The sequence below is a fragment of the Macaca fascicularis genome, chromosome X (genome assembly GCF_037993035.2).
Source record: "Macaca fascicularis isolate 582-1 chromosome X, T2T-MFA8v1.1".
NCBI classification, from domain to species: Eukaryota; Metazoa; Chordata; class Mammalia; order Primates; family Cercopithecidae; genus Macaca; species Macaca fascicularis.
The window spans coordinates 21,510,428-21,537,346 of record NC_088395.1 but is presented as its reverse complement, the minus strand read 5'-3'; the positions used below and the strand labels follow the sequence as shown (position 1 = coordinate 21,537,346).

Sequence of the window (26,919 nt, the reverse complement as noted above, 5' to 3'; positions counted from 1 at the left end):
TATCATACACAAGGTCACATAATATAGTGGGGAGGGAGCCCTTGATTCTAGTACAAATTTGGTAACTTAATATCCAAGTCATCCAGACAAACCGTACTCTCACTGGGGCTTGTTTGTCACATTTGTTTAAAAAGTAAAACAAGATTTCAGAGAAAAGGGACAAAGTTTGACTAAATGATCTCAAAAATCCCTTCTAGCAAAATTCTGTTAGGTTTGGTAAAGGCCATTTGAATTCAAAATGTAGATCTGTGCAAAGTGAACCAAGCTGCTATTTTACTTGTGAATCAATAAGTTTAATGCTAAAACCCCCAAATCCCCACAAAACCAGCACCCGCCCCCCCAACCCAGCTTTAGCTCTAACATTAGGAATTCAAATTGGAGTATTTTTAGCCTCTGGAGTTTAAGGAAGCCCAATTGGAGCCCCTGCCTGCACTTTATAATTTGGCTAATTTAAGTCATAATACAGTTTCATCTTTGACAGCAAAATCATTTTACTAATACTTTTATGCATTTAAAGAATTACTGCTAATTGGAGACTTTGTAAGTACTAATGGCATGCCAGGTAGGAAATGACAGAATTTTATCCTTCCTTGAACTGCTTTTCCCTATGAAATACAACCCCAGCTGTCAGAAATACGAGTTATTACAGATCCCCTCAAAAGGCTCACCTAAAAAAGGCTGCCAGAGGGGTTGCACTAGAAAATAGAAAAATCAATCCCTGATGAAAGCAAAAGAAGTCCCCAAATTGGCAAAAATAAAAAAAAAAAAATAGAAAAAGACCAGTTATATTAATCATTTAGTTATTCAAGAACAGGATGGAGATGGAGAGATGCTCTCCTAATGTCTCAAGATCAGGGTGGTTTTAGTCATTTCCATGTTGGGGTGTTTCTTGTAAAAAATAACTTTATGAGGAAGGGCTCTAAGAAATTCCAGCTTTACCGAGCTTTGCAACCGTACTGCTCATTATTCCGGGATAACATCGAAGATGTAGTAGCCAGTAATTAGATCAGAGCGTGGAAAATCGGGGAGAGAAACTGGAAGGAATCGCTTTTTTTTTTTTTTTTAAAGGAAGTGGTCACTGAGTGGCAGAAAATCCAAGTCAACCACAGTTTCCTTGTTCATGCTGCAAAGGGATGGGTCGGGGGAGGGTCCAAGAATAGGAAGGGAAAACTCAGGTGAGGTCTGGGAACGGGCATGGGAACAAAGGTGAAATGAGCCAGCCTGGGAGACGCGAGCTGCATCAGGAAGGGCTCAGAGTAGGCCCAGCATCTCGCAAGGGTGAGTCCAGGTGAGGGACATGTTACCTAGCGCTGCTGGCGGGGAGCCTGGGATTCGCCCGGGCGTGGTTCCCGCCAGTGCCTCTTCATCGCGCAGCGGCCTACTGGGTGTCAGCGCGCAAAGTCGCAGCTTAATCCTCGCTCCCGCTGGATTAATTAGGGCCTCTTCAAAGCAGAAAGTTGAGCCAGGGCTTCTTTCCCAGACACAGGGGCACCGGGAGGTCGACACTCCTCCTGCCCAGCCGGGCGCCCCTCCGCGGACACTACCGGGTCGAGGGGATCCCGCGACTCGTGCCTCTCCAGTGAACTCCGGCTCCCGCAACCCCAGCCGGGTTCCTGGGACCCTCTGGTGACACTGGTGGCCAGTAGGGTCACTGGAGTCAAGCCCTTGGCCCGGGCTGCTTCACCCGTGCCCTCGGTTCGCGGCCAGCAGTCAGGGCGCGGGGCGGGGCGCGCCCGGGAGGCCGAGGCGGCGCGCTATTCCTGTCACTGTGAGCTACCGGCATGTTATGTGCGGCGCCCAGTCACGCCTTTGACCCGCCGCTCTGACCTGCGCCCTCCCCTCCCTAATCCCCTAGGCTTTCAGTTGATCCTCTGCGCGGAACAAGCTCACCCCCTCCCCCCACCACTGCCCCGTAACCAGTTGTCCCCGGCCTTTGCGGGTGCCCGCAGAACCCGTCCTCCTCGTCCACCCCCGAGAGGTCAGAGTCCTCGCCCTGCACTCCCGGGACGCCGCGTCTGCGCCGTCGGAGATCCAGCACCCCCGGAGTCCACCGCAGCTCGGTCCTTCCAGGTGATGGTGTGCGGCCACCGCCGCCCCTGGCGTGCAGGTGTGGGCTCTCCACATTGGGCCGGGGAGGGGACTTTGGGCAACGCGCTGGAAGCCTCCACAGTCGTGGAAACCAAGCCCCACACTCCCCAGAAGCCTCAGAATTCCGCGCCCTCCGTTACTAGGGACCTACGAAAACCGTTTCCAGACTGGATTTGCTCTGAGAGGGGCACTGGGCGATCTGGAGGTCTGGATGAAGGAGCCCTGGGCTTTAAACTGAACAGGCAGAAATGGGCCCCTGCTAGGGGCTCTGTGGCTTACGCGGGGGTCCCGGGAGCGTCGTGCCCTGGGATGCCTCCGGCCCTGCCCAGCAGGCCTCTGGTCCCACCAGGCTGCTTCCAGCCCTGGGCAGAATGAGTTACTTCCTGTCTTACTGCAAAGCTCATGGCGGCGCGCTGCTCACCGGCTACCAGGCCCTGCGCGCCGAGGGCTTTCTATGCGACGTGACACTGGAGACCGAGGGCAGCGAATTCCCGGCGCACAGGTCGCTCCTGGCGTGCTCCAGTGACTACTTCAGGGCCCTGTTCAAGAGCCACACTCAGGAATCTCGGGCGCGCGTGATCCACCTGCACGTGCCATCGGCAGCCGGCCTGCAGCGCCTGCTGGACTTCATCTACACTGCCTGGCTGTCGCTTTCCATGGACACTGTAGAGGACACTCTGGAGGCCGCCAGCTACCTGCAGGTCACCGAGGCCCTGGGGCTCTGTGGGCGCTACCTGGAGCGCCAGCTGGCTCCAGAGAACTGCTGCTTCGCCGCCAACGTGGCGTCGCGCTTTGGCCTGGCTCACACGCTGGACGCGGCCGAGCGCTGCATCGTGCGCCACTTGCGGGAACTGCTGGCGCGGGGCGCGGGCCCCGCGGGACTGCTGGAGCTCAACCCTACATCGCTAAGGGCTGTATTGGGTGCCCCCGACGTGGCGCGGGTGCCCGAGGCCCGGCTGCTGGGCCTGGCGTTAGCTTGGCTGCGGCAGGAGCCCACTACTGAGCGCCTGGCACACTGTACAGAGTTGCTGGAGCATGTCCGCTTTGGCCTGGTTCCCGCCGACGTACTGCGACGCGTGTACTCGGGCTCCGGCCTCGTGCTGCCCGCCCGGGTCAAGGGCCTCATCATCCAGGCCCTCAACTACCACACGACGCCCTCCCGCCAGCCACTCATGCAGGGCGAGCAGACCAGCATCCGGAGCCCCCAGACTCGAATCTTGTTGGTGGGGGGGCGCAGGGCACGGGAGGTGGTGATTGAGGAAGTCGTGGCCCCGCAGAGGGCAGCTAGGGGCCGGGTCGCCGCCCCAGAGCCCGAAGAGGAAGAGGAAGAGTTGGAGGAAGAGGAGGAGGAGGAGTGGGAGCTCACCCAGAACGTGGTGGCCTTCGATGTGTACAATCACCGCTGGCGCAGCCTCACGCAGCTACCCACACCACTGCTGGGGCACAGCGTGTGCACCGCGGGCAACTTCCTGTTTGTTCTGGGTGGGGAGAGCCCTTCCGGCAGTGTAACCTCGACCCTGGCCGACAGCCCGCGGGTAGTCACGGCCGAAGTGCACCGTTACGACCCGCGCTTCCACGCTTGGATGGAGGTGCCCGCCATGCAGGAAGCGCGGGCCCACTTCTGGTGCGGTGCGGTGGGAGGGAGGCTCCTGGCCGTCGGGGGCCTGGGCGCGGGCGGTGAGGCCCTGGCCTCAGTGGAGATGTACGACCTGCGTCGGGACCGCTGGACGGCAGCTGGGGCACTACCGCGGGCTCTGCACGGTCACGCGGGGGCCGTCGGGGACCGCGGTGTTGTGTACATCTCGGGGGGCAAGGCAGGGAGAGGCGAGGGCGGAGCGAGCAGCCTCCGGGACTTATACGTCCTGGGCCCTGAGGAGCAGGCTTGGAGTAAGAGGGCACCCATGGGGACCGCACGTTTCGGGCACCACATGGCAGTGCTGCGCGGCGCTGTGTTTGCTTTTCTGGGGCGATACGAGCCCTTCTCTGAGATCGAGCGCTACGATCCCGGCGCCGACCAGTGGACTCGGTTGCGGCCGCTACCCTACGACCGCTTCTGCTATGGGCTGGCTGTGGTCGAGGAGACAGCGTTGCTGCTGGGCGGCCTCAAGTGGCGGGACTCGCGCCAGGTGCCTACCCGCAACGTGGTGGGCTACGACCTTGACTTGGACCGTTGGGAGGACATCGGCTGCGCGTTGCCCTGGGCCTGGAGTGGCCTGCAGTGCGCAGTGCTGCAGCTGGCCGACGGTGGGGACGAGGAGAGGGAGGGAGAGCCTGGAGAGGCGCTAGATTTAGTGCTAGGCTGAATGGGTCAGTCGTTTCCTTCCGCAATGGAGGAGAAAGTAGCGCTTGGCTAGTCTTACAGAGCAACGGACAGGCTTTTTTCTAAGAAAGGGACTCTGGGAGCAGAGTGGCTTCTGAAGGTTAACAGGCAAACAAGGCCTTGAACAAAGAGAAACATTTCTCCTTGAGCTAAGAATGGGAGACAGGGGTGTTCAAATAGGAGGCTATATGAATCAACTTCAGTGAGCTGGTGAAATAAAATTTTTAGAAAGGCTCACGCAAGGCTAGAAAAGGACTTTCACAAATAAAATATGACCTTATTTTCCCTCTTACAGTTAAAGTGTTTCCCTAGGTGCAAAACAGTGATTACTTATGTGCCAAAAAAGAAAAAAAAAAAAAAAAGGCCAAAAAATGTACCACAGGAAGCTTATACAAAACTCAGAAAATTGTTGGTTATAAAGGCTGTAATTAAGTCCTAGGAGATGGCATTATCTGAATAAATAGTGAAAGGAGAGTGCCTTGGTTAAATACCATGAAATCATTGTAGGGGGAACTATGATTTTATGATCTGGAGCCATGGTTACAGTTCTGCTCTGATGGTTTGATATAAATATGGAACTGAGAGGGGAAAAAAATCTCTAAGCACTTTTTTTTTCCCTCTAGAAAGTATCCTAAAATTTTTCTGTCACTGGTGTCACCCTAGGCTGCTTTTGCCCTGACTTTAGACAGCTCACTGGTTTTAAGTCACATTTCATCAACCCTTAGCCATAATAATCAGGCTCCTCTGGTTAAGTGGAATGTCTAACCAAAACAAAACAAAAACTGATTTCTTTCATACTCTTAAATGTTCATTCTGCAAACATACTGTAGATTATATTTGTAAAAAAAATTAAGTTTTGGTGGTTACCCCCACTTCCCCCAAAAGTATCACAGAGAAAAGAAAGAGGAATAGGTAAAGTTTTAAAGTTTGTGTCAGGTAAATGGGAAACCAGCTTGATTTTTCAGGGTCTTAGATAAGATACTCATATATACTGAACAGGTGCTGCTTTTGGCTTGTATCACCAATGAGGCAGCAAAGTTAGAACTCGAAACTAGGGTGGGGGGTGGTGGCTGTGTAATTAGGTCACAAAGAAATGTGGTAAGGACTTTGCATGAATAAAGTAGGTGCTTTATAAGGATTCATTAAGAGCTGAATTTATTTGACTTCAGTTTACAGTACTGCCTCTCTCCTAGATTTGAAACGAATGCAATAAAATGTACAGATATTATATAGTGTTAAAAGGTCTCTTTCATGCTAGGCTAGCCACGAGTCTTGTCAAATTCATTAGTTTAATTTTTACCATTTAAAACAACAGAGCTGACTTTACAAAAGTAAAAGCTGCTTAGTAGCAACAGAGCTAGTCTTCCCATCAACTGCTTGCTGTTTACAGGCCACAACCTGGCCACTGTAAACATGACACATCCATCAGGTACATATATTTTTAAGTGAACATACACATTTGGTCTAGTAAACATCAATAAGTCTAAACACCTGTAACAAGCACACTTCATTTTAGGACAAGAGGTTTTTTTTTTTTTTTTTTTTTTAACATATACAAAATCCCACAAATTTAATGTGCGTCAATATCCATGCAGTAAATAAATGTTTTTACAAATAGAATTCTTTGTAAATGATAAAAATATTACACTGGACCCAAAATTCCATACAAACATTAATACATGATTTCTCATCCATTTTGACTAAATATAGGATTACTGAAAATGTGCTGTAGAAAGGCCACTCTCCTGTACAGTTGTGCAAAGTCTGCAAAACGATAGTGATTCAATGGTGGTTTCAAAAGCAAAGAAAAAGATCCCCGCTGTGGAGTTTTTACTTTCTCCTCTACAGCAAAAATATTCACTGGCATATATCTGAACTCTTAAAGATGAAAGTACATTCACTGAGCTGTACAGGCAACAGTATAAAGCTGATTAGAAGTAGATTTTAGGATATAGAATAGTAAAGGAGGTTCCCTTTCTCCTCCTGAAAAAAACAGCAAATTGTGACTTGTACGTTATGCAGCCAGACACTAAAAAGCAGCACAGTCATTTTCATGCTGTGATCACTTTCAAAAACAAGACGCTTATAAATGGAAATATATGAAGAGGACTTTTTCTTAACTTCATCCACTCTACAGAACAATTCATGAAGCTAGGAAAAAAACCTCTAAATTGTTTCTCTCATAATTCAATGTGACATCTCTCCGAATGACCATCACCCGCTTGCTCCTTAGTAGGGAAGTACATTTTTATTTTTCAATGTTGTTTTTTTGTAACACACATCAGCCTGTAACTAAACATATTGTACTTCCCTGCCTGAAGTATAATTACATAAGTTTAATTAGTGGACTAGGGGAAAATTAGAAACTAAGTGGAAAGTTGATTCATTTCAGTTTATACCTTGTTGTCTTTTAAGAGTTGGAGTTTAAAAACATGAGTTTGGGCTGAAATTTATATATATATATATATATATATATATAGCTGTTAGCTGCCTTTCTGGGTGTGTTAAGTCAGTTTTTAAAAATCCCCTCTCAAATTCTTCTGTACACAATCAGCATCTCATCACTACAAAAATAAAGGAAGATTTAAACCAAGAAAATAAAGCAGCTCTATCTTCAATTTTGGTCTTAGTTACAAAAACATCTTACAAAGCTTTGCCCTGATACACCAAGTGTTCTCATAGATTTGGAATAATATTTCCATTAACTAGCTTTCACAAGTTAATAGACTATTAAGACGAATATTAGATACCTGAACTTTTCTTATGTCGATGCTCTTCTATTTTGCTTAGCTCTTGTATGTGCATCTACATTTCACAAAAATAAAACTACAGCATTAAACTTTGTGCAATGTTTAAGAAAATTCTTAGAACATTTTAATAAATATAAAAAAGGTTTAAATTCTTTCCCACCCACAAGGATGTCTGCACCTGAAAAAATGTGATTTACTTTTGAAGTCTTGTTTATATAAAATTAACTTAAAGGGAGAAAAGATGACCATAGATAGAAAACTGCCTTTTGTGGTTTTACTACTTGAAGACCACCTGTATTTAGAATTGTTTGCAAAAGTTAATTTTAAGTCATTAAAGACAGTTGATTTTGCACATGGTAAACATAAGCTGAGCACTGATTGCATATAAAATATACAAATGCTCATTAAAGATAGTGGTATTGTGACCATATATGGTTTGTTTCATATAGTTTGGTAACATTAAAGTATAGCTTGTCAAGTGTTCCACACATTGATATAAAAAACTACCTTATATATGTGTTCAGAGTACCAGCAGGTACTAGATGGCCTGAAGGCAGAATACATTTAGACATGCGTTTCAATGTATGAATGAGTGTGTGTTAGAGAGGAAGTGATTACATCTACTTCAGAAGAAATACTCAGTGGGTCATTTGAGGTGGTATTTTGACAGATATCCAAGAAAACGTCGAGGTACATCTGCTTCCATTGTTGGAATTCTTTAGAAGTCAAATCTGGATTGTCTAGGACTTTATCGATAATGGCTACTTCGCCTTCTCTGGCCTGAAAAGAAAAAGGAGTCAACAATTAAGACAGGGACAAAGTTTTATTCAAGTTTAAAATAAAAAGTTAATAGGCAAAACATTTAAGAAGCCCATAAGAGATGGCTTTGGATACTCACACCCACCCAGTTCTTTAGACTCACGTCCTAAGTGTACTTTTTTCTACACCCGAGGAATGCCTCCTTTTGCCCACTGTGTGGTTTGCTTTTTCTCTTTGCCTGTCCTTTTGCCCATCTCTGCTATGGAAAGCTTTTTTGTTCTTTAAGATCCAGTTCAAAAGCTTCTCATTTCTTTAAGCTGTGCTTAAACACTCAGAAAAGTTTTCTTCCTCATTTATGCCCCTTTACTACTCCATCACTGCCACTGAGTACATTTGTCATATTCTATTTCTTGAGTTACTTTTGCATGTGTTCTATCTCTCCTGCTTTATGGTAAGCTTCTCATATTTGAAAGAGACTGAGCAGGGCCCCCCTGTTACCATAAATACATAATTCTTGCTGTGTAAATGCTATGGCTCCCTTTCTGTAGCACTGGGGGCCTGTAAGGGAGAATGGCACTCCCTTCTATGTTGGAAGCTGGGTCTTAGCTGAAGACTAAGCTTCATTTTGGTATAACTCACCAAGTTAAAACTATCACCTGGGGAAGACGAACATTTCCCAGGTGGAAGGTGGGATGGAGAAGTAGGGGTCAAGACAATCTGAGCAGCTCAGTCCTGCCTTTTAGGGACCCAAGCAAAGCTTAGGGAAGTGTAGAAAATGTTCTGCAGGAATTAAGGCACACACCTCTGGGCCAGCCAGAGTTGGGAGGCAAAGAAAACAGCAAGGTGCTTAAGAAGTTGGTCTGGCCTCACAGACCAGAATATGGAAGAGGGCTGGGACTGAGGATGTTGTGAGTTGCCTGTGGTGGGATCTGAGATCTGTGCTTGGTGAGGGGTACTGTTAAAATTCCAGGAACTAGACACGTCCAGGGTTGCTTGGCCAGCTGTCCTTCCCTAATGAAGGAATCCATTGCCTATTAATTTTCCATGCCAAAAAGCATAGGGTTCTGTAGTTCATTTGTACCAATGAGGGGCATATTTTTAACAGTGACTTTTCGTTATCTTTCTTGGCCCCAGAGAATCGAGTGGAGCATTCATGTATCTGGTGATTCATCAATACTTAGTGAACTGAACATTGGCAGTAGCCACATATTTTGTCACTGGAAGAAAATACCTTGGGGGACTCTACAGAGCATAAAAAACAGAGAAAAGGGGCTGTGAGATAGAAGGAGAGAAACAGGTCTTTAAGATTCATGAATCTAACCTGCTTCAAAATGCCTGCCTGCCTTCTAAACCAGGCAGTTTAGAACTGAATGGGGGAAGTGGAGAGGCTCTATAAGGTGGGAGGGTGATAATATCTTTGAAGTAGGATTAGTCACTGGAACTATTCTTATGACTATTATAGCACTCTCTAAAAATTCTGCTCTTCCCAAAAGTCCATTATATTGTCCCCTGGATTTGCAGTAGTATTTGCATGACTACCAATTAAAAGCTAATGGAGTCTGAAAACTTTGCTGCTTGCTATCTGAAATTCTTTCAGGTCATTTTCTAGTTGGTCTGTCTCTTTGGTACTCACCTATATTTCAAAATTACAAAACCTCAGCAGCATGCTATGGATCTGAAATATTTCCCAAAGGAGCCCTTTGACCTTTTGTTTCCTGAAATTACTACAGCAATACTCTGTAGTTCTTTTCTGTGTTTTTTTTTTTTTTTAAATTATACTTTAGTTCTGGGATACATGTGCAGAACGTGCAGGTTTGTTACACACGTATACATGTGCCATGGTGGTTTGCTGCACCCATCAACCCGTCATCTACATTAGGTATTTCTCCTAATGCTATTCCTCCCCTAGCCCCCCACTCCCCGACAGGCCCCAGTGTGTGATATTCCACTCCCTGTGTCCATGTGTTCTCACTGTTCAACTCCCACTTATGCGTGAGAACATGCAGTGTTTGGTTTTCTGTTCTTGTGTTAGTTTGCTGAGAATGATGGTTTCCAGCTTCATCCATGTCCCTGCAAAGGACATGAACTCATCCTTTTTTATGGCTGCATAGTATTCCATGGTGTTTATGTGCCACATTTTCTTTATCCAGTCTATCATTGATGGGCATTTGGGTTGGTTCCAAGCCTTTGCTATTGTGAACAGTGCCACAATAAACATACATGTACATGTGTCTTTATAGTAGAATGATTTATAATCCTTTGGGCATATACCCAGTAATGGGATTGCTGGGTCAAATGGTATTTCTGGTTCTAGATCCTTGAGGAATCGCCACACTGTCTTCTACAATGGTTGAACTAATTTACATTCCCACCAACAGTGTAAAAGTGTTCCTATTTCTCCACATCCTCTCCAGCATCTGTTTTTTCCTGACTTCTTAATGATCACCATTCTAACTGGCATGAGATGGTATCTTACTGTGGTTTTGATTTGCATTTCTCTAATGGCCAGTGATGATGAGCTTTTTTTCATGTTTGCTGGCTGCATAAATGTCTTCTGTTTTTGTTTTTTAAGGGCACAGGGCCTGCTCAGGTGGCTTGTGTGGTGGGCCCTCTCCTTCAATCTCCCACACACACTCCCCCACACACGGTGAGCAGGGCTCACTTGTCTGCCTCCTTTTCCAACTTCCTGCCTCTCTGCTCTCCTTTCCTCACCACCTCCTCCCCAACCTGGGGGCATATAATAAGGAGACTGGAAGCAATGTAAACACTTACAGAAATGTATAATAGGAGGGTAACATGTAAGTTGGGAACTGATAGCATAAACAGAATGATTATACAATTTCTACATGGAACACAAATCACCATGGCTTCACCCCAAATGCACTGTAGTTCATGCAGGAAACAATCGTGAAATATCTCAAACTCTTTTAGCACCCACTATTGCATTCTGCATGCATCCTGTGCTCTTTTAATAATGCTAATAATTATACCACATGGTATTTTTATCTTAGAAAATCTATAGACTGAGGAATAACACCAGCCCTGCATTTTTAGAAAACAATTTAAATCACATCCTGTTTTCTCCTAGAACTGAGTAAAATAACATTTAATCAGTGCTTTGAGACGTTAATGAAAAGTTAAGATGATCTCCTCTTTACCAATATACTTATTATGACATAGAAACAGCTCAGCTTCAGGTTCTTACTGCTTACCTTTTCTTCTCCCCAGTCCCCAATTTGTATTTCTTAACCTACAGTATCTGGTAATCCCCTTTTAGAATGAATCTCTTCAAAGAAATTTGTCCTTCCATTTCTTGTCTTACCTTTAAAGTGCTTTTGAGAATTCTCAGCCTGTGTAGTTTTTCATTCATTACAGGATCATTACATCTTTTTATAAATGATAGCTTGTATTCCATCTTGGTTGAAATACGATGTTCTCCTAGTGGTGACAGACTGGCCTGCTCCAGTGCCCTGTATAAATCTTGCAATGAGTCTCCTAACTTTTCTTCTCTACTTTCACCTGCAATGTCCAAAAAAATAATAAAAAAAAAGAGAGACAGAGAGAGAAATGAATTCATTGCAATAAAGTTATTTGACACACTGAAAATTTATTAAAATATCAAAACTATCTGAAAAACAGGATAATGAATGACTATGAAAACACTATTATATTAAAAAACAACAACAAAAACCCACAGCTGCTAGTTATATTGGGTAACATTAGCTACAGACAGCTAATTGTTTTAGAATGATCAAATAATAGGATTATTTGATTAACCAAATATACTCTTGATAGCAAATTGCCATATATATCTTGAGTCTAGCAAGTTCAAAGAATTAGAATACAAAAGGCACACAACATGGAAACAATCCTGCACATTATCTTTTAAAATATTAATGAATATCCTTTATCATTATGCTGATAAGCATAGAAATGCTGATTAATAGAGCTTGCCTGGTTTAGCAACACCGAATGAACTTATTTTTACATTTTTCCAGATTTCATAAGATTGAATGGCATTCAATGGAGCATATTTGATTATAAAAATCTTCCAATTGTGCCATAGAGGATTATTAGGTTTCATGTGACTGCCATAGTAATGCCTTGTACATTGTAAATATAATAACTGATCATAAAGTATCAATATTCTAATTAAAATGAAATATGGGAATATGTTTATGTGCAAATATGGCATGTGCTAAGAGAAGATACTTAGTATTTGTAAGACCTGAGGAGAAAATACTCCAGTTAAATATTTTTGAGAAAAAAATGAGAGACTGGCTCAATAAGGATCTTAGACATAGTTGAACAAATAAAACTCCCATCTTGTTTTTTAATTGCCTGAACACTAATGTCATATCTTTCTCAACAATGATAAACAAAGATGAACTAGGATTTTGCTTGGAGTGGCAGATTGGAGTAGGGCTATATCATCTTTTTTTTAAATAGATAGCCAGAGTCATATTTAAGTAATTATATTGGCCCAAAGAGTAAATATGGAATGTTGTTCATTCCACAATGGTCCATGTGAATATTTTAGGCTTTCTGACATAGTTTAAAAAAAAGATTCCTTAATTGGTAATGATGCCATTTAATATTTAGATGCGCCAGGCAGCAGGGTAAATGCTTAATCTTTATGATCTCATTTAATCCTCACAACAATACTAAGAGCAGATCTATTTGATCTTCATTTATAGCAGGGCAGTATCTTGCTCAAAGTCACACTTAGTATAAGTGGTGGAGCTAGAATTCTATGTGGGCAGTCTGACCCCAGAATCCACAATTTTAACAAGAATTCTATACTGCCAATTTTTTCAGTTGTCTTTTGAAATGTGTATTTAGCAGTAGATGCCAACAAATGTGAGACTCCCTTAAAATGCAGCATTCAAAAAATTTTTTAAAATGACTGTATGTAAAATTGTCAACAATGCCCAAAATGTACAGTACCTTAACCTAAAAAGATAATTTTAGGATTAAAAAGTAGCTTTATTTAAATTCCGCATTCAACTTTTGGCTCTGCTACTGAAGTTAACAACTAATGGTAGGTATAGTCATTGAGTCCTTCTATTAGAAAATTCTTTGTTATCATAAGCACATGCTATCACTAAGCCTTCTGTGATAAATTTTAACTTCTTAACCATATATCTAAGTTAGAACTATAATCTAAAAACACAAAAATCTCTTTAAATAACAGCTTTTAAATTCTCTGTTGGCCCATCACTGAATATATTCGACACCTAGAGGATTTTGAGGGATGGGGGATGGAAGACTGTAAAAAGGAGAAACTGCTTTGTGGGTTATCAACCAGATGGAAGCAAGATAGGGAATCCTAACTGAGAATGATTTGGAATGAGGAAGGCACAAAATCAGATGATCATTTAGAATAACTAAATTGAATTGTAAAAACAAGGACACATTTAAACAGCATAAGTCTATTTCAGAAAATCATAGGCCAGGAAAGATCCCTGAGGAATTATATAGTAGTTATTGCATTCTTTTTTTTCCTCAAGGCAATACTGCATGTAAAACCAGATGTAATTTCATAGAGTAGAGGGTGGGGTTGAAAATGGGAGGCCTAACAGATGTGAATTATAGTAGTTAAGGTATTAGGTGGCCTAATGTATTATTAGTTTTTTGGTTCTAGAAAGAAGGTGAAGGAAAAAGGGATTCAGATTTTAGTTTTAGGATTTAAGGGAGGCAGAAGTATTTTTACACAGTAATTTTTATTTTAAAAGAACCTTCCTCCATATTACCTAACATTGTAGAAGGGTGTATATATTTTGTTTAAAAAAATTTTGACCCAGTTTTCCCTCAGTTCTTAAAGCTTGTGAAATACTGGGGCAGATGACTGATTTTATAAAATTTTAATGTCGTTTTACTTTAAGAAGGATGAATGAAGATTCAATATATAAAATGACATACATAGGTATTAAACAATAAAAACTGAAAGTTTCTCCCCCTTCTTGCTCTTATGGGGGAGAAAAGCATTCAATCAAAAGACAACATAATTCTACAAAGAATCTGGTTTGACAGCTGTAAAAAGAATTGAGTGTGAATTTATCTCTGGGCAGCACACTTGAACAAGCAATCACAATGAGACGGAACACAGAAACATTTCCAAGTATAGTAATGGGATGGTGTGGCTCCTATCAGAGATAAGTAAGCCACCCCCTACCCCCATCCCCTACACATCATACACATACACTACATAAGACACAGTAGTGGGATGAGTAAGGACGAGGGACTGAGATGCCAGGCTACCACAAAATGCCACCAATTACTTAACATTTTAAGACTAGACAAAGAGTCTTTTTATTTTCAAAAGAGGGGTTGGTGAGGGGCAGAGTCACATTATAAATCTGATTCACTGTGCTCAACAGTCAAAACAACACAGAACTCAACATTCAAGACAAAAACAGACCTTTATTTTCTTTTATAATTTTCAATTGGTTTCCTTGATTTTTCTCAGATGAATACCAATTAAGTCAATTGGGGCTACTGTTGCAACTGAAAATATGAAAGCACCTTTATTTTCTTCTCTTTTTGCCCTCTTCTTCATCTCCTTCTCACTTCTCTTCAGGCTTCTCTCTTTTTTCAACCCTTGCTTTTTCTTCCTTTAGAAGAGGCTTGCTTTGGAAGAGGAGGCAAGCACTTGGTGAGGTCTGCTTCCTGATTGATTTTCTTTCAATGTGCCAGTACAGCCATTGGAACACTGGCTGAAAACCAGCTCTTTTGCAATTTGAATGAATGTTTTCTGAAAGTTGGCAAAGTGTAGAGACCACATTCAAATCACAGGACATATATAGGAACCTTCTGTGATTCCTAATGAGGAACTGTATCACGCTATAATGGAATTTTAATCTGTATCTAATTTATTCAGGAAATCTGGGCCTATGCAGAAATAAATTTCCCCCAAAATTATATTTACGTTTACAACATGTAAATTAGTCCTGTGTCAGATTACATACTTTTGAATTCCAATTTTACTGAAGCAAAGAGTGCATATAAAATTTTCTTTCCTACATAAAATTTCATTGATTGATGGATTTGAGGATCATAATTAAGCTATTGATGAATTAACTTGTATTCTGTGCCGAGGGAGGGTCATTTATGGCTGTGTCATACTTGACAGGGTGAAAGAAGATCCTCTTTATTGTCCCTTTTATATTCTGCTCCACTATGAAATATTGTGAATCTAGGAATGTAGAGAGCATCATTATTTGTCTTTTTCAGGTTGCCTATGACCTTTAGGTAGTAAGTGATAAATGAAAGCTCAAAGAAAAGAATAGCTAACGAAAAATACCAGTTTGTTGGAATCTCTTGCAAATTGCTTATTAGAAGATAATAATGCATTTCTCAAATACCAAAAAGTCTTTGCTTGACGTATTTCTTACATTCAGGCTCAGTGGTTTCCAAACTTTTTCTGATTGCACACTCTTATTAGTTAAAACACTTCTGTTTTATAGAATAGAAACTTATATACATGTATTACTCTATAGTAATAAATAGATGTTATAAAACATACACAAAAAGAAATTCAAAAGGATGAGAGATAAAACTCAAGGAAAAATTCCAATGTTTTTTCTTCCTGTACCTTAATGGACCCTTGTGTGCCCTACTTCAGAGACTTAGACTGTGACTTTTCCACGAGTAGAATTTGTCCCACTCATATTTGCATTTCCCATTCTTCTACCTGGCACAGTGCCTCATGCAACCCAACACGTTCAAACAGAGTGATGGTTTTCTTTACTTTATATATGAACTACTCCAAAGAGCGTTCCCTAACAGGTGACTGTGTAATTATTAGGACAGTCTATTGTATAATATTGTTCATGAAACTTGGCAACCTAAAATTTTACTCTAGTGTCCTCCCCATTTCCCCATCCCTGCAATGACAATGTTGAAGGAGCATAAAAAATGAAAACAAAACAAATAAGTAAACCAGTTGGGTTCTTGAGGAATGAAATCAATGATGGATAATGAGTTCTGTACATATTTCGGAAGGGATCTGTGATCTTGTATAATTGGACAATGATACCCTTGTGGAAACAGTTGTTCCTTCTGCAATACAGCTGTGTAATGAGCCCAGAAGGTTGGGAAAGACTAAATCACAAATGGGAGAGAAGACTGGACATAGTCAGATTTGAGAGACATTCATTCTTGTACAGCTGCAGAGTGCTTTAAGGCTTCCAGGCTAATGATATCAAGTATGTGAAACACTATTCTTGTCACAAAAGGCAATTAACATTTGCATTGAGAACACCCGAATATTTTCTATGAATATGAATTTACTAGCAAGCCATAATGAATAACTTATTTATATGTAAGGTGACAAAATTTTAATGGACTTAATGTCTTTGGAGGTTTTATGATAAGGATGATTAAGTATTCAGGGGTTTATACTATAATTTGAATGTTTGTAATTAAATACTAGCTCTCTTAATTTGTGCTTTTATATAAGTCAATCAGCTATGCCTACCATTATAAAACTGGGTTTGGGGAAGGCAGTTTGTTATATCAGAAAAAAACATAAGATTTTAAAGATTTTAAAAGCTGGCTTTTAGTCCTCCCTCTGTAATCAACTACTTGTTTCATATTTAGGGGTTATTTATTTTCTTTTAGGCAAAGTAACAATACACAAACATTACTATTGGGCAATACTTTCTCTGAGGAAAGAAATCTATTTTAGTGAGAAAAAAACCCTTCTCTTAAAAGAACAGCTTGAGTGACTCCACCAGCATTTGCTAAATGTATTTTTAAAGAACATATAAAGCCCATCCTTGTAAGAATGATAATGTGCTTCACTGAAATCAAGTACTTGTGTCTGTCAATTCTTTCCTTACAACACAAAGTCTTGCTCCGTAAAGATGTGACAAAAGAGATAGAGCTAAAGTTTATTCTATACTTCTTTCTCTGAACATGTAATTTCTGCTAAATTATGCGGTTTAATGATAAAAATACATGACAGTGGTTGAATTTTCAGGGCACTATGGTATTTACGACAAGTAGTTCAGATGGCAAAATCTTGGTGTCCTTAGTATTGATTTATTGCCTCAAAGAAGGGAAGGTTCTTTGAAGGACAATCAAAAATATAAATGACAGAGTTTAGGTTTACCCACAGAATTTAAAAAATTTAACCACTAGGAATATGGAAGCCAAAGTGCTAGCTCTCAGGCAGGAATTCATAAAGGATATAGTTTAAAACCAAAGCTAAGAGATGATTATTTTTGAAAATTAATGTGGAGTCACTATATTCCTTAATGAAAAAAAAAACCCAATTCTCCAGATCACAAAATTTTACTTGACTTAAACAGGGAGAATGACCCAAGACAATCCCATAAATATTAAATGCCAATAAAATGCGTTTTGATGGATTTCCATATACCAGAACCATCATTATATAGATATTTAAAAAAAAAACACATTAAAATGGTTAGAGCACAGAGGCAATTGTAAGGCAGATCAATGTGATTTTATTCACAGAAACAAATTCCATTTGTGAGAAAGAAGCACTGATTACTTCTTTTTAGAAAGATATTTACTATCAGGCATACTTAGCAAATTATTTAGCTATCTGAAAAGATCTGATACCAATTGGTCATATTTTTATTTTTAAGTAATTTATATTTTTACAGGTATTCACATTATGCAATACCACACACTGCGGTGACAGGAAGAAAAAAACATTTCAAAATACAGTGTTAAATTATCTGTTCATTGCACAGTATGAAATATCCATTAATTAGCATTAAAATTATTACAGTGTATCTTATCCAACTAAAGGAAATTTCACATCCACTACAGAAGAAAAATAAGCAATATTGATTGAGCCATAGGGGACCCAGTTACATAGTATTAAATAATATCTGAAGCTAGTTAGAAAGACATCCAGACAAAATACTTTTTCAAAAATGAAACCCACAGCCTATAGATTCGAAATATTTTACAGAAAAGAATAGCTCATGCCTGCCCTAAGAGGCAACACCACTTGTGTACAAGTGCCAAGAAATAAGGAGAAAGTTAGGATTTTAGCTGAAGATTCTATAATAAAGCCTGGCATGAGAAATTTTCTTCATTAATGTCACCGAAAGCAGTCTCTGTGTTGCACCTGAATACACTTTATAATAGAATAAACATATTAAGTTTCAAAGCAAATTGTGTATACCTTGCCTTAATAGATTACACTTAATTTAATACAATACAGCACGTCAAGTTTTAAAAATGCAAAATACACTTAATACATAATTTGCTTTCTCTGCTTTGCCTTAAAGAGGCCACCAAAGAGTCCATTAAACAGCCAGAATTTTCTAGTTATTGAAGCTGATCCCTCTCTTTTCCTGGTGTCAGGAGAACACAACTGAGGTGTGTTCAGAGCCCTTTCCCAGTTAAGACCCTTTCCCCTTCTGTTCTCTCATAGAAACCGCAGTTTTCTGTTACTGTGCTCCATCTTGATTGGCTTTGATCTTATGCTAGTCCCAATGTAGAAAGCTCGCATTCTTCTTAAGAGTGGCCTGCCCCTCTTATATCCCTTTGGGAGGCCCCCAATCCAAAACACTTGATGATCTAAGCTTTATACAAGTCTGTTTTCTGTTATAAACAGCAAGGACGAGGCCATTTTAGTTGCTTGCAAGAGGTTGATGTTGAGTCTGCGCCGTACCGACTCTCTCCGATCTAAATTCTCTAAACATTAGCTTATCAATCTGTGAGTCCAATGGGTTGAGTGCCAACAGAAGTGGATCCGATTTGGCATGGAGAGGTTCTACCAACTCTCGCAGTGTATTAGCCTAATATGATAAAGCAGTGATACAATATGATGAAAGACCTGCGAGTGCCATTATTTCCAAAGCATATTAGTATTTGTATTAGAAATACCATCATGCAATACCCATGAAGAGAAAGTAGAAAAATATGGCTAGAATTGCATATGGTTTTAATACAATGTCTTTCTGTTGGCATGCAAGTCTACTTGGCCATAAATGGGACACTTTTTGCTTTAAACTTGGTTGTTTGGAAATGTTAATCTCCCAAATATACACAATAACACACAGTGCAGAAAAATCTTTTCCCACCACTATACTTGTATATGTATGTCTATAATTTTAATCAGAATACTTTATGTTAAAATGTTCTCCATATACATGTAAAATTACCATTTCTTTTGAGAAAATTAAAATTATTTCTATACGAATCTTCCCTCAAATTCATCCAATCAAGAAGCAGGAAGAAAACCTTTCTAGTCTTCTGACCAGAAGGGTATTTGATTAACCTGATATATATGCTACTATGTCCTAATCAGTGAGACAGTGGAATAGCCTAGCTAGTATTGCTCCGATGAGGAGGCCGCATGCTTAATAATGCAAAATGCCAAGAAATGAAAAGCTAAAACAGAGTGAATGTGATGAAAGGGTGACTTTACACCTGAGCATAAGTCACATGCCAAGGAGTTAAGAAACTGGAAGAGACGGATATTTCTGAATGACCTGAGAAACTAACAACAATTTGGATAAAATAAACTGTACTCTCTTTTAGGTCATTTTATTTTGGATCTTGAGGAATCTAATAAATATTGTCAGCAGCAACAAACCAGCAATATTTTAAATCTCTGGCCTAGTGCAGATTTTTATCTGCAACATCCTGTAGTATCTTTTGAGTTATATTGAGAAAAGAAGAAACAAGTTGGGAGAGAGAATAGAGAAAGCATGTTGTCATTATGTCCTCCCTTAGAAAATGGGGAGGGACACATCTTGCCTATAACACTGATATCTAGCAAACAAGATATAGCATAGTTCAGAAATCAGCAGAACTAATTTTTGTCTGTAATATTATACCCTTTTTGCAGAAATGGGGGTGGGAACTGAATAATCTTCATATATATATCAAATGAAACAAAACACAATACTTCAGTTTTTAGAATATTATAATACTGGAATGCTAGCTTTAGCTTCTACCACTTTGTTTCACAAGGTCATGGAATTTCACACAGCAAAATTAGAAGGAATCCAACCTTGGGCACAAGGTCATTTCTAAGTTTAAACTGTTCTTCATTTATCCAAGCAATTCAAACATTTTGTAGTTATTTTGAACACATCCATTGTTTCCCCACAGAGATAAGGTTACGTGAACCTTTTAATTTCTAGTACACATTCCCTTAATGCCCACTTAACTCATACTAAACTGAACTAGAGCCCTGGTAAGTCACAATTGCTGAATTCTATTGCAAGAGACTGGAAACATCTCCTCAGTTTAGCTCCTACAGGATGGTGGAGGGAGAAGTACTATTTCAAAATGGCTACAACTAGTTACCAGTTAGGGTATGTTAGCATAAGAGAAGGTAACTCCCTAGGGCAAGGTATCTCTTCAACTACTAGTGGTAACAGTACCAGTGGTTACTGAATCTCAGCGTGGAGGTGCTTGTTAAACACAGATTTCTGGGCCCTACACCTTGTCTATTGAATCAGAATTTCTGGGTATGGAACTCAGGAATCTGCATTTTAAACAACTAATCCAGGTGATTCTTGTGCCCACTGCAGTTTGAGACCTCTTGCTTTAGGTCAATCACATTGGCTAGGGCTGGTTGGAGTAACACCAATTTTTGCACTGCATATACGAGTAGTTTCTAAGTCAGAAGCCCTGAGTTCAGGGACTTCACATAGAGCATTTTATTTTTAATCCCATCACCAGTCTGACACTGTATGACATAGCTTAAACAATTTCAGGATTTGTGCTGAGGAATCTGATGGAAGTATCTTTGTCTACTGAGATTATGACAAAATGAAAGAGGGCTTGGTAAATTTTAAATAATTTTTTTACAACTATACTTTTTATGTAGTGTTAAATACTGCCTATTTATATTTGAGGCAAACAAATAACTACAAAGGCACTCCTACACTCAACTCCACTATATGTCTTGGCATGTGCATTATGAATCTTAAGTGTAAGTGTACTGGCAAGCCAGGTGGGTCAGAAGCAAGTGCACAAAGGGCTGCTCGTATATGGCTAATCTAGATGAAATCTCCAAAACACAAAAACCTACTTCATGATACTGCCCTTCTATCTTGGACTTCTGAGAATCTCATGTTTATGTATCTTTAACCGTTTACAAGTCCCATTCTGATTCTGAACACTCTTTCCTTTTCTCTCCCTTTAGGTTTTCACTGGGCTTTTTCTTTCTTTGTGGTCAATTCCCAATTACTAGCCTTCTCCTTTGTAGTGGACAACTTCATTTATCCTGACACAAATATTTAAAACAGTCAAACCGATTGCATTGGGAGTTATACCTGATGTAAATGATGGGTTGATGGGTGCTGATGAGTTGATGGGTGCAGCACACCAACATGGCAGAAGTATACATATGTAACAAACCTGCACATTATGCACATGAACCCTAGAACTTAAAGTATAATAATAATTAAAAAAACAAAAACAAAAACAGTCAAACCAGTTAAAATTATACAGACTAATTTTATTCCTCTTTTCTAAAAGAGCAAATGGAAATTGCATGTTTTTTAGAAAAAGGCATGTTGGGCACAGTGGCTCATGCCTGTAATCCCAGCACTTTGGGAGGCCGAGACAGGAGGATCACTTGAGGCCAGCAGTTTGAGACCAGCCTGGGCAACATAGTGAGACCCCATCTCTATGGAAAAAAACAATAGAAGGCAGAAAAAACATAAATTATATAACTCTTGATTATTTTGTTTTCTTTTGGATGATATAAAAATATTCCCTACTGCTGCTGTTAAAATAAACTTCACCAAGCTTTTAGCCAATTACATTTTGAAATGACAGAAATATATCTATGCTACCACAAAGAAAATAAGTAATGCTTCTGTTTGGCATATTATTTAATAAATATTTATTAAGCTTCTACCCATCACTCAAACTTCTAATTGTGAGGCCACCACCTTAGGTTAAGAAGAAACAGATCTTGTTTCCCTGTTACTATACTGGAGATCTGAACGATGAACCCAGATGTAATGCCATGTTGAATCGTGTAGAATGACTTATTCCAGTGAGATTCCATGTCCATGCAAGTTCCTTGAGACACAGATTGAATTTGCATAGGAAATCTTGAGGAAGATGTTTCTTTTTCTTTTTGCTTTATGAATTTAAACATTCCCCCAAATAAAATTTGACCACCCAAATAATAAGCAGAAATAGAATTCTGGAAACATAAGTTTTTAGAAATATAATCTGGCTTCTATTAGTGACCTGCTAAAAATAGCTGATGATACTTCAATCAAATGCCTGAGGAGGATTAGATTATAGAGGGGATAAGGGTAGAGGTACGAACATCTTCAAGAAAATGATTAAGGCTGAATATAAAACAGGTGAAAAGAAATATTTTCTTTAATGGATGGAAGAGAAGAAAATATTTTAAAATGGAAGTATTTAAGCCAGATGAGCACTTACAAAGATTCCTAATTCTGTTTGAGTACTAAGACAGAACTCGGTTCCATTTTACTCAGTTCCATAATCAGCATGCTTGAGGGCAAATTTAAGGGCAAAGTCAAAGACTACTTGTCTTAAGCTATTTGTGGATAACAAAGGCCATCAATAGCAGATATTCAAGTCTATCAAGAGTAACACAATTCTACTCCTGGGAGAGTAGAATTGTTTTGTGTTTATTTTGAAAAATTTAAGTTTTTCTTTTTCAAAAACAAGGATATCTAACACCATGAAATGATAGTGATAATTACTTTTCTCTATGTAAGTACTGGAGAAAGTGGGCTCATACCTTGGTTCAGAATGTTCAGACCAAGACAGAGACTTGTTAATTGTGGTTTGAGTATTATCTGTACAAATTTTGAGTGCCTATTTTCTCATAAAAGGTTGACTTCAAAAAGACAGGATATTAAAGATTTTGTTTGTTTATTTTTTAATACCATAGGGAGGAGTTGGGAAATATTTTTATTTTATGAATGTGAAGCAAAATTTTCATGATAAAGTATTATTTTTCTAAATAAAGTGGTAAGTAGTAAAAGATAATATAGTTTGTGCTTATACTTACAGCACCTATGGAGTTCTTTAATTCACAATTCCAGGTAAAATAAAATATTTGATGAACCTAAGCCATAGGCAAAACAGGTAAGAAAATACTGTTTCCAGATAATTTGAGTGTTCCTCTAAATTCCCAAATCACAATTCCATCCTGTGTGTATAAATCAAAGACATGGAGTATTTCCTTATGAAAATAGTATTTCATCTTAATGTACCTACTGTTATATTATGGTCTTAGAGTGCCATTTATGATTTAATTACTTATTCATGAGTCTATCATACATGCTGACTTTCTACAATCTGCATTAAAAACCACTATCTGAAATTAAGGCAGATCTAAAGTACCCTTTAAATGAAGTTTATACAAAACAACTGAAGACATCTTTCACATTTAATAGTTACAAAAGTACTTAACATGTTATTTTAATTTATAACCAGTTTATTTTCAATGAAGTGTCTATAGATATTTCAGGAAAATGTACTATGGAATTTTGACACATGATACTGTCATTGCAAATGTCGCCATTCAGATTTTAAAATGGAAAACGGGAATAATTAATTTTTATAGAAATATACTATTCAGTAAAGGTTTAATGGGTGCCTCTGGGTGTACATATATATATATATATACTATATCAAATGTTAGGAATAAATATACAAAGGTGACAGTTTCACCTCAAAATGATTATGATATAGTTGTATACCTCCTTTCCACTTCTATCTTAAAATTTGATAGTTAAGAATTATCTACTTTATTTGACTTAATATTTGACTCCTCCATCATACTCCATCCATATTTTTAAATATTTCAGGAGATGTGATTTTGAGGTTATTAATAATCACGTTAAACTCCAATGAGACAACTTTAGTAAAAATAACCATTCCTGGGTAAGGTTTTCTTTCAGCAATGTAGGTGGACAGCAAGCTATTGGCAGATTGGGTTGCTTTTGAAATCCATTTTATGATGAATAATGACTTAATTTAAAATAATCTCCTTAAAGTTCTCAATTCCAGTTGAAATAGCTATAGAGATGACATAGCTGAAGTCTGAGACATGAACCCCCTACAGAAAATAGTAGACTTTTTTTTTTTTAAACTCCCAACTCAAATACTTTAGAGATGAACAGTGCAGGTTTTAAATTTATGTGGATTTTCTACCACCACTTTGTATGTTTGTATTAAAAGGATGTAATTAGATCATATTCAGCCTGGATGATAATCAATGTGAAGTAACTCAGTGATGAGAACTGCCAGTCTGGTGAACAAGTGAGTCATTCAACACTTCATTTGTGACTGTATCTGGTCTGCCAAAATGAAAAGGCAAATTGGGATCAACTCTGTCAACATAGCTTTCTTGCTGATTTCCTTTAATAGGTTCTTTTTGAATTTAGTGTATATATGTAGTATAGTATATATATACACACACTAAAATAAATGAATATATAGTTATATTTTATAATATGTATAATATACATATTATAATATGATATATTATACATATAATATATTCTGTTATAAATAACAGTTACATAGATCTTTGTGAACTTTTGTCCTACAGGTCTAGTCCATCCTATTCTTACTCTCATACTAAATTCATATACTATCCTCAAAGTACTGCCATCTTGATTTTGGGAGGATTATTGTTATTTTTATTAGAAGAATATAATTCAGTATTTGCTCCAGTACTAATGGGGGGTGCTGACAGCAGAATAAGAAAATAATTGATTCTTATGCTAAAAATTTAAGATATTATTTCCTCCCATACTGTAACATTCTTTATGATTGTAGAAGCCTGAAATAAACTTCTGCTTACTCTTTATAACTGAGCTTGCAATATTATAAAAATGGTAATATTGATTTTCCTCCTTCAATAACTTCTAAATGTTAATGCCTTATTAATAACCTCCTTGGCACACCATTCTGACATTTGGGATCATTTGCTTATTAACAACTCTGGCAAGAAGGAGCTGCTTTAGGGGCACTGCCAATTGAATTTAAGGACAATGAAAGATACCTTCCTTAGCAAAGCAAGTGCCAAAGAAATGTAAGAAGAAAATTCAAGAAACATTTGTAAGAATCTAAAATTGTATCTTGACAGTTATTTGTCATTAAGATTTTTTCTTTATGTCAAATTTGTTATAAATCTAATATCTCACCTTAACCCATGGTATTTTCACATTCTTTTATTTTCTAATCTAAAATAATTACATCATAAACAATTCTCAAAAATCCCCACTGTTAAGTCATCTGCATATTCCAACATTCAAATTATTATATTTTTAGGCATTCAAAACGTATTGTGTACATGACAAGAAGAAAAACATTAATTTGGTAAAAATCACTATAAAATCATGTTTGTAAGAAATATAGCATAGATGTAAACAAATTAGCATTAATGTTCATCTTAACTAAAAACCAAGTAATGAGGTTTCATATTCAGTCTTAGCTGTCTTAGAAATTGTTGGTTATTAAATTTTGGACCAGCAAAGTCATCTTGGATTTGGGATGGAAAGCTATTGAATCTAACAACATATGTGTTTTTTAAAAACAATAATGTGTTTTTTAAAAATACCCTATTATATATTAATTTTCATTTTTCCCTTCTGACAAAATTATATGGCACTGCCCTTTTAAAGAAAGTTCCACTAAAGAGTTAGAGATACGCTGACTCTCAATGTTCTTATGGAAAAATACAAATGACTTTATAGCCATTGCAAAAGGTTCCCAGCTATATCTGTGTTTAACATTTAGTATCACATGTTGAATTTCACACTCACCAGTGTAATTACAGAAAACTAGAATGATACAGGAACTTCATTGCAGTGAGAGTTCCTCTTGCAAAATTCAAATGTTTGAAATGTCAGAAAGTTCTCTGTATCCTACAACATAATTTGTATTCAAATATAGCAATGGATTGCTAACTTTTTGCTAGTACAAAAACAAAAAATTCATTTATGTTAATAAATTTGTTTCCCATCTGTAAACTAATTTACGGCACCTTTATGGTGCTAGCTTATTCATAATATATTTTAAAAATAAGAACAATTCTATGTTTCATTTAAGTCAGAATTTTTTGGAATTCCTATTTAGTATATGTATTTTATTAAGCAAGGACCATGTTGCCTTCTCTAGGGTAAAAAACACAACCATGAAAGTTGAGAAGTCATCCTAAGTCACTTTGAGGAATGTGCAAATCAACGGGTGAATTTGGGATTCCCAACACCACTTAAGACTTTCTACCATCTTATTTGACTGGTGCCATTTTCTGGGAGGGGATGGCAAAAAAATAATAGCAGCTGTAAAGTATTTAGTATCTCCATAACAAATATGATCTTCAAAGAACTCTGTGGAACTTTGACCCTATTTGTGGTACTAATCCATGTGTGTGTGTGTGTGTGTGTGTGTGTGTGTGTGTGTGTATAAGTGTGTATACACACAAACACATATATACACATACTAACATTACAAATTTACATATGCAAGAATATATTAAAAACTGGGCTATATGATCTTCTATAGCTAATTCATCAGATCTATCTGGATATGCTATAACTGGATTTGTAGTGATAAATTACATTAGTTCTTCCTTAAGTCCATGTATACTTATGATCAAGGTTCTAAAATAACTTCTCATACTGATTTTATTGGAAGTGCACAACTAATCTAAAAGATACTAATATTAGATTTAGTGACAAATTTAGAAAATCTCAAACTAAAAGTCACATTTTAAGCCCACCATCAAGTGAACATTAAATGTGTGAACTACTATTTAGGAATATTGTCATATAATTTGAAATGAAACATTATTCCTTAGTAATTGACTATACAGAGTACACACCATGAATACAGTACACACAAAACCAGAACCTGACCAAGGAAAATGTCATTTTCTTTCTCCTTATTTTAAAGCTTCAGCACCAGAAAGTTTGTTTTCTCTTTGTGGAAAATCAATAAACACTTTAAAAGCAGAAGCAGGAACTCTTCTTTAACAAAGCAATATACTTT

The 26,919-nt window shown here is 38.6% G+C and overlaps 2 protein-coding genes across 9 annotated transcripts in view; one reads left to right on the top strand and one right to left on the bottom strand.

Moving 5' to 3' along the window:
- Positions 1 to 1,770: 1,770 nt before the first annotated feature.
- On the top strand, positions 1,771 to 5,636 carry KLHL34 (kelch like family member 34). The gene has a single exon (XM_005593152.5). The coding sequence runs from the start codon at positions 2,460 to 2,462 to the stop codon at positions 4,389 to 4,391; it is 1,932 nt and encodes a 643-aa protein (XP_005593209.2). The 5' UTR covers positions 1,771 to 2,459; the 3' UTR covers positions 4,392 to 5,636.
- CNKSR2 (connector enhancer of kinase suppressor of Ras 2) overlaps positions 5,547 to 26,919 on the bottom strand; it is a 286,232-nt gene continuing 264,859 nt past the window's right edge. For 4 of the 8 annotated variants that reach the window (XM_005593153.5, XM_005593154.5, XM_045383816.3 and 1 more), the window contains 2 exons: positions 11,240 to 11,436; positions 5,547 to 7,938 (listed from right to left, as the gene is read on the bottom strand). In XM_005593153.5, coding sequence (XP_005593210.2) covers positions 7,723 to 7,938; positions 11,240 to 11,436 — 413 coding nt within the window. In that variant the 3' untranslated portion in view covers positions 5,547 to 7,722. Of the gene's footprint in view, positions 7,939 to 11,239; positions 11,437 to 17,370; positions 18,702 to 26,919 lie in introns of those variants that run through there. The other 4 variants (XM_005593156.5, XM_045383818.3, XM_005593157.5 and 1 more) reach the window with 1 other exon arrangement.

Excerpts from the sequence above, each read along its gene's own strand:
- KLHL34 (XM_005593152.5), top strand. The coding sequence starts at position 2,460 with ATGAGTTACTTCCTGTCTTACTGCAAAGCTCATGGCGGCGCGCTGCTC.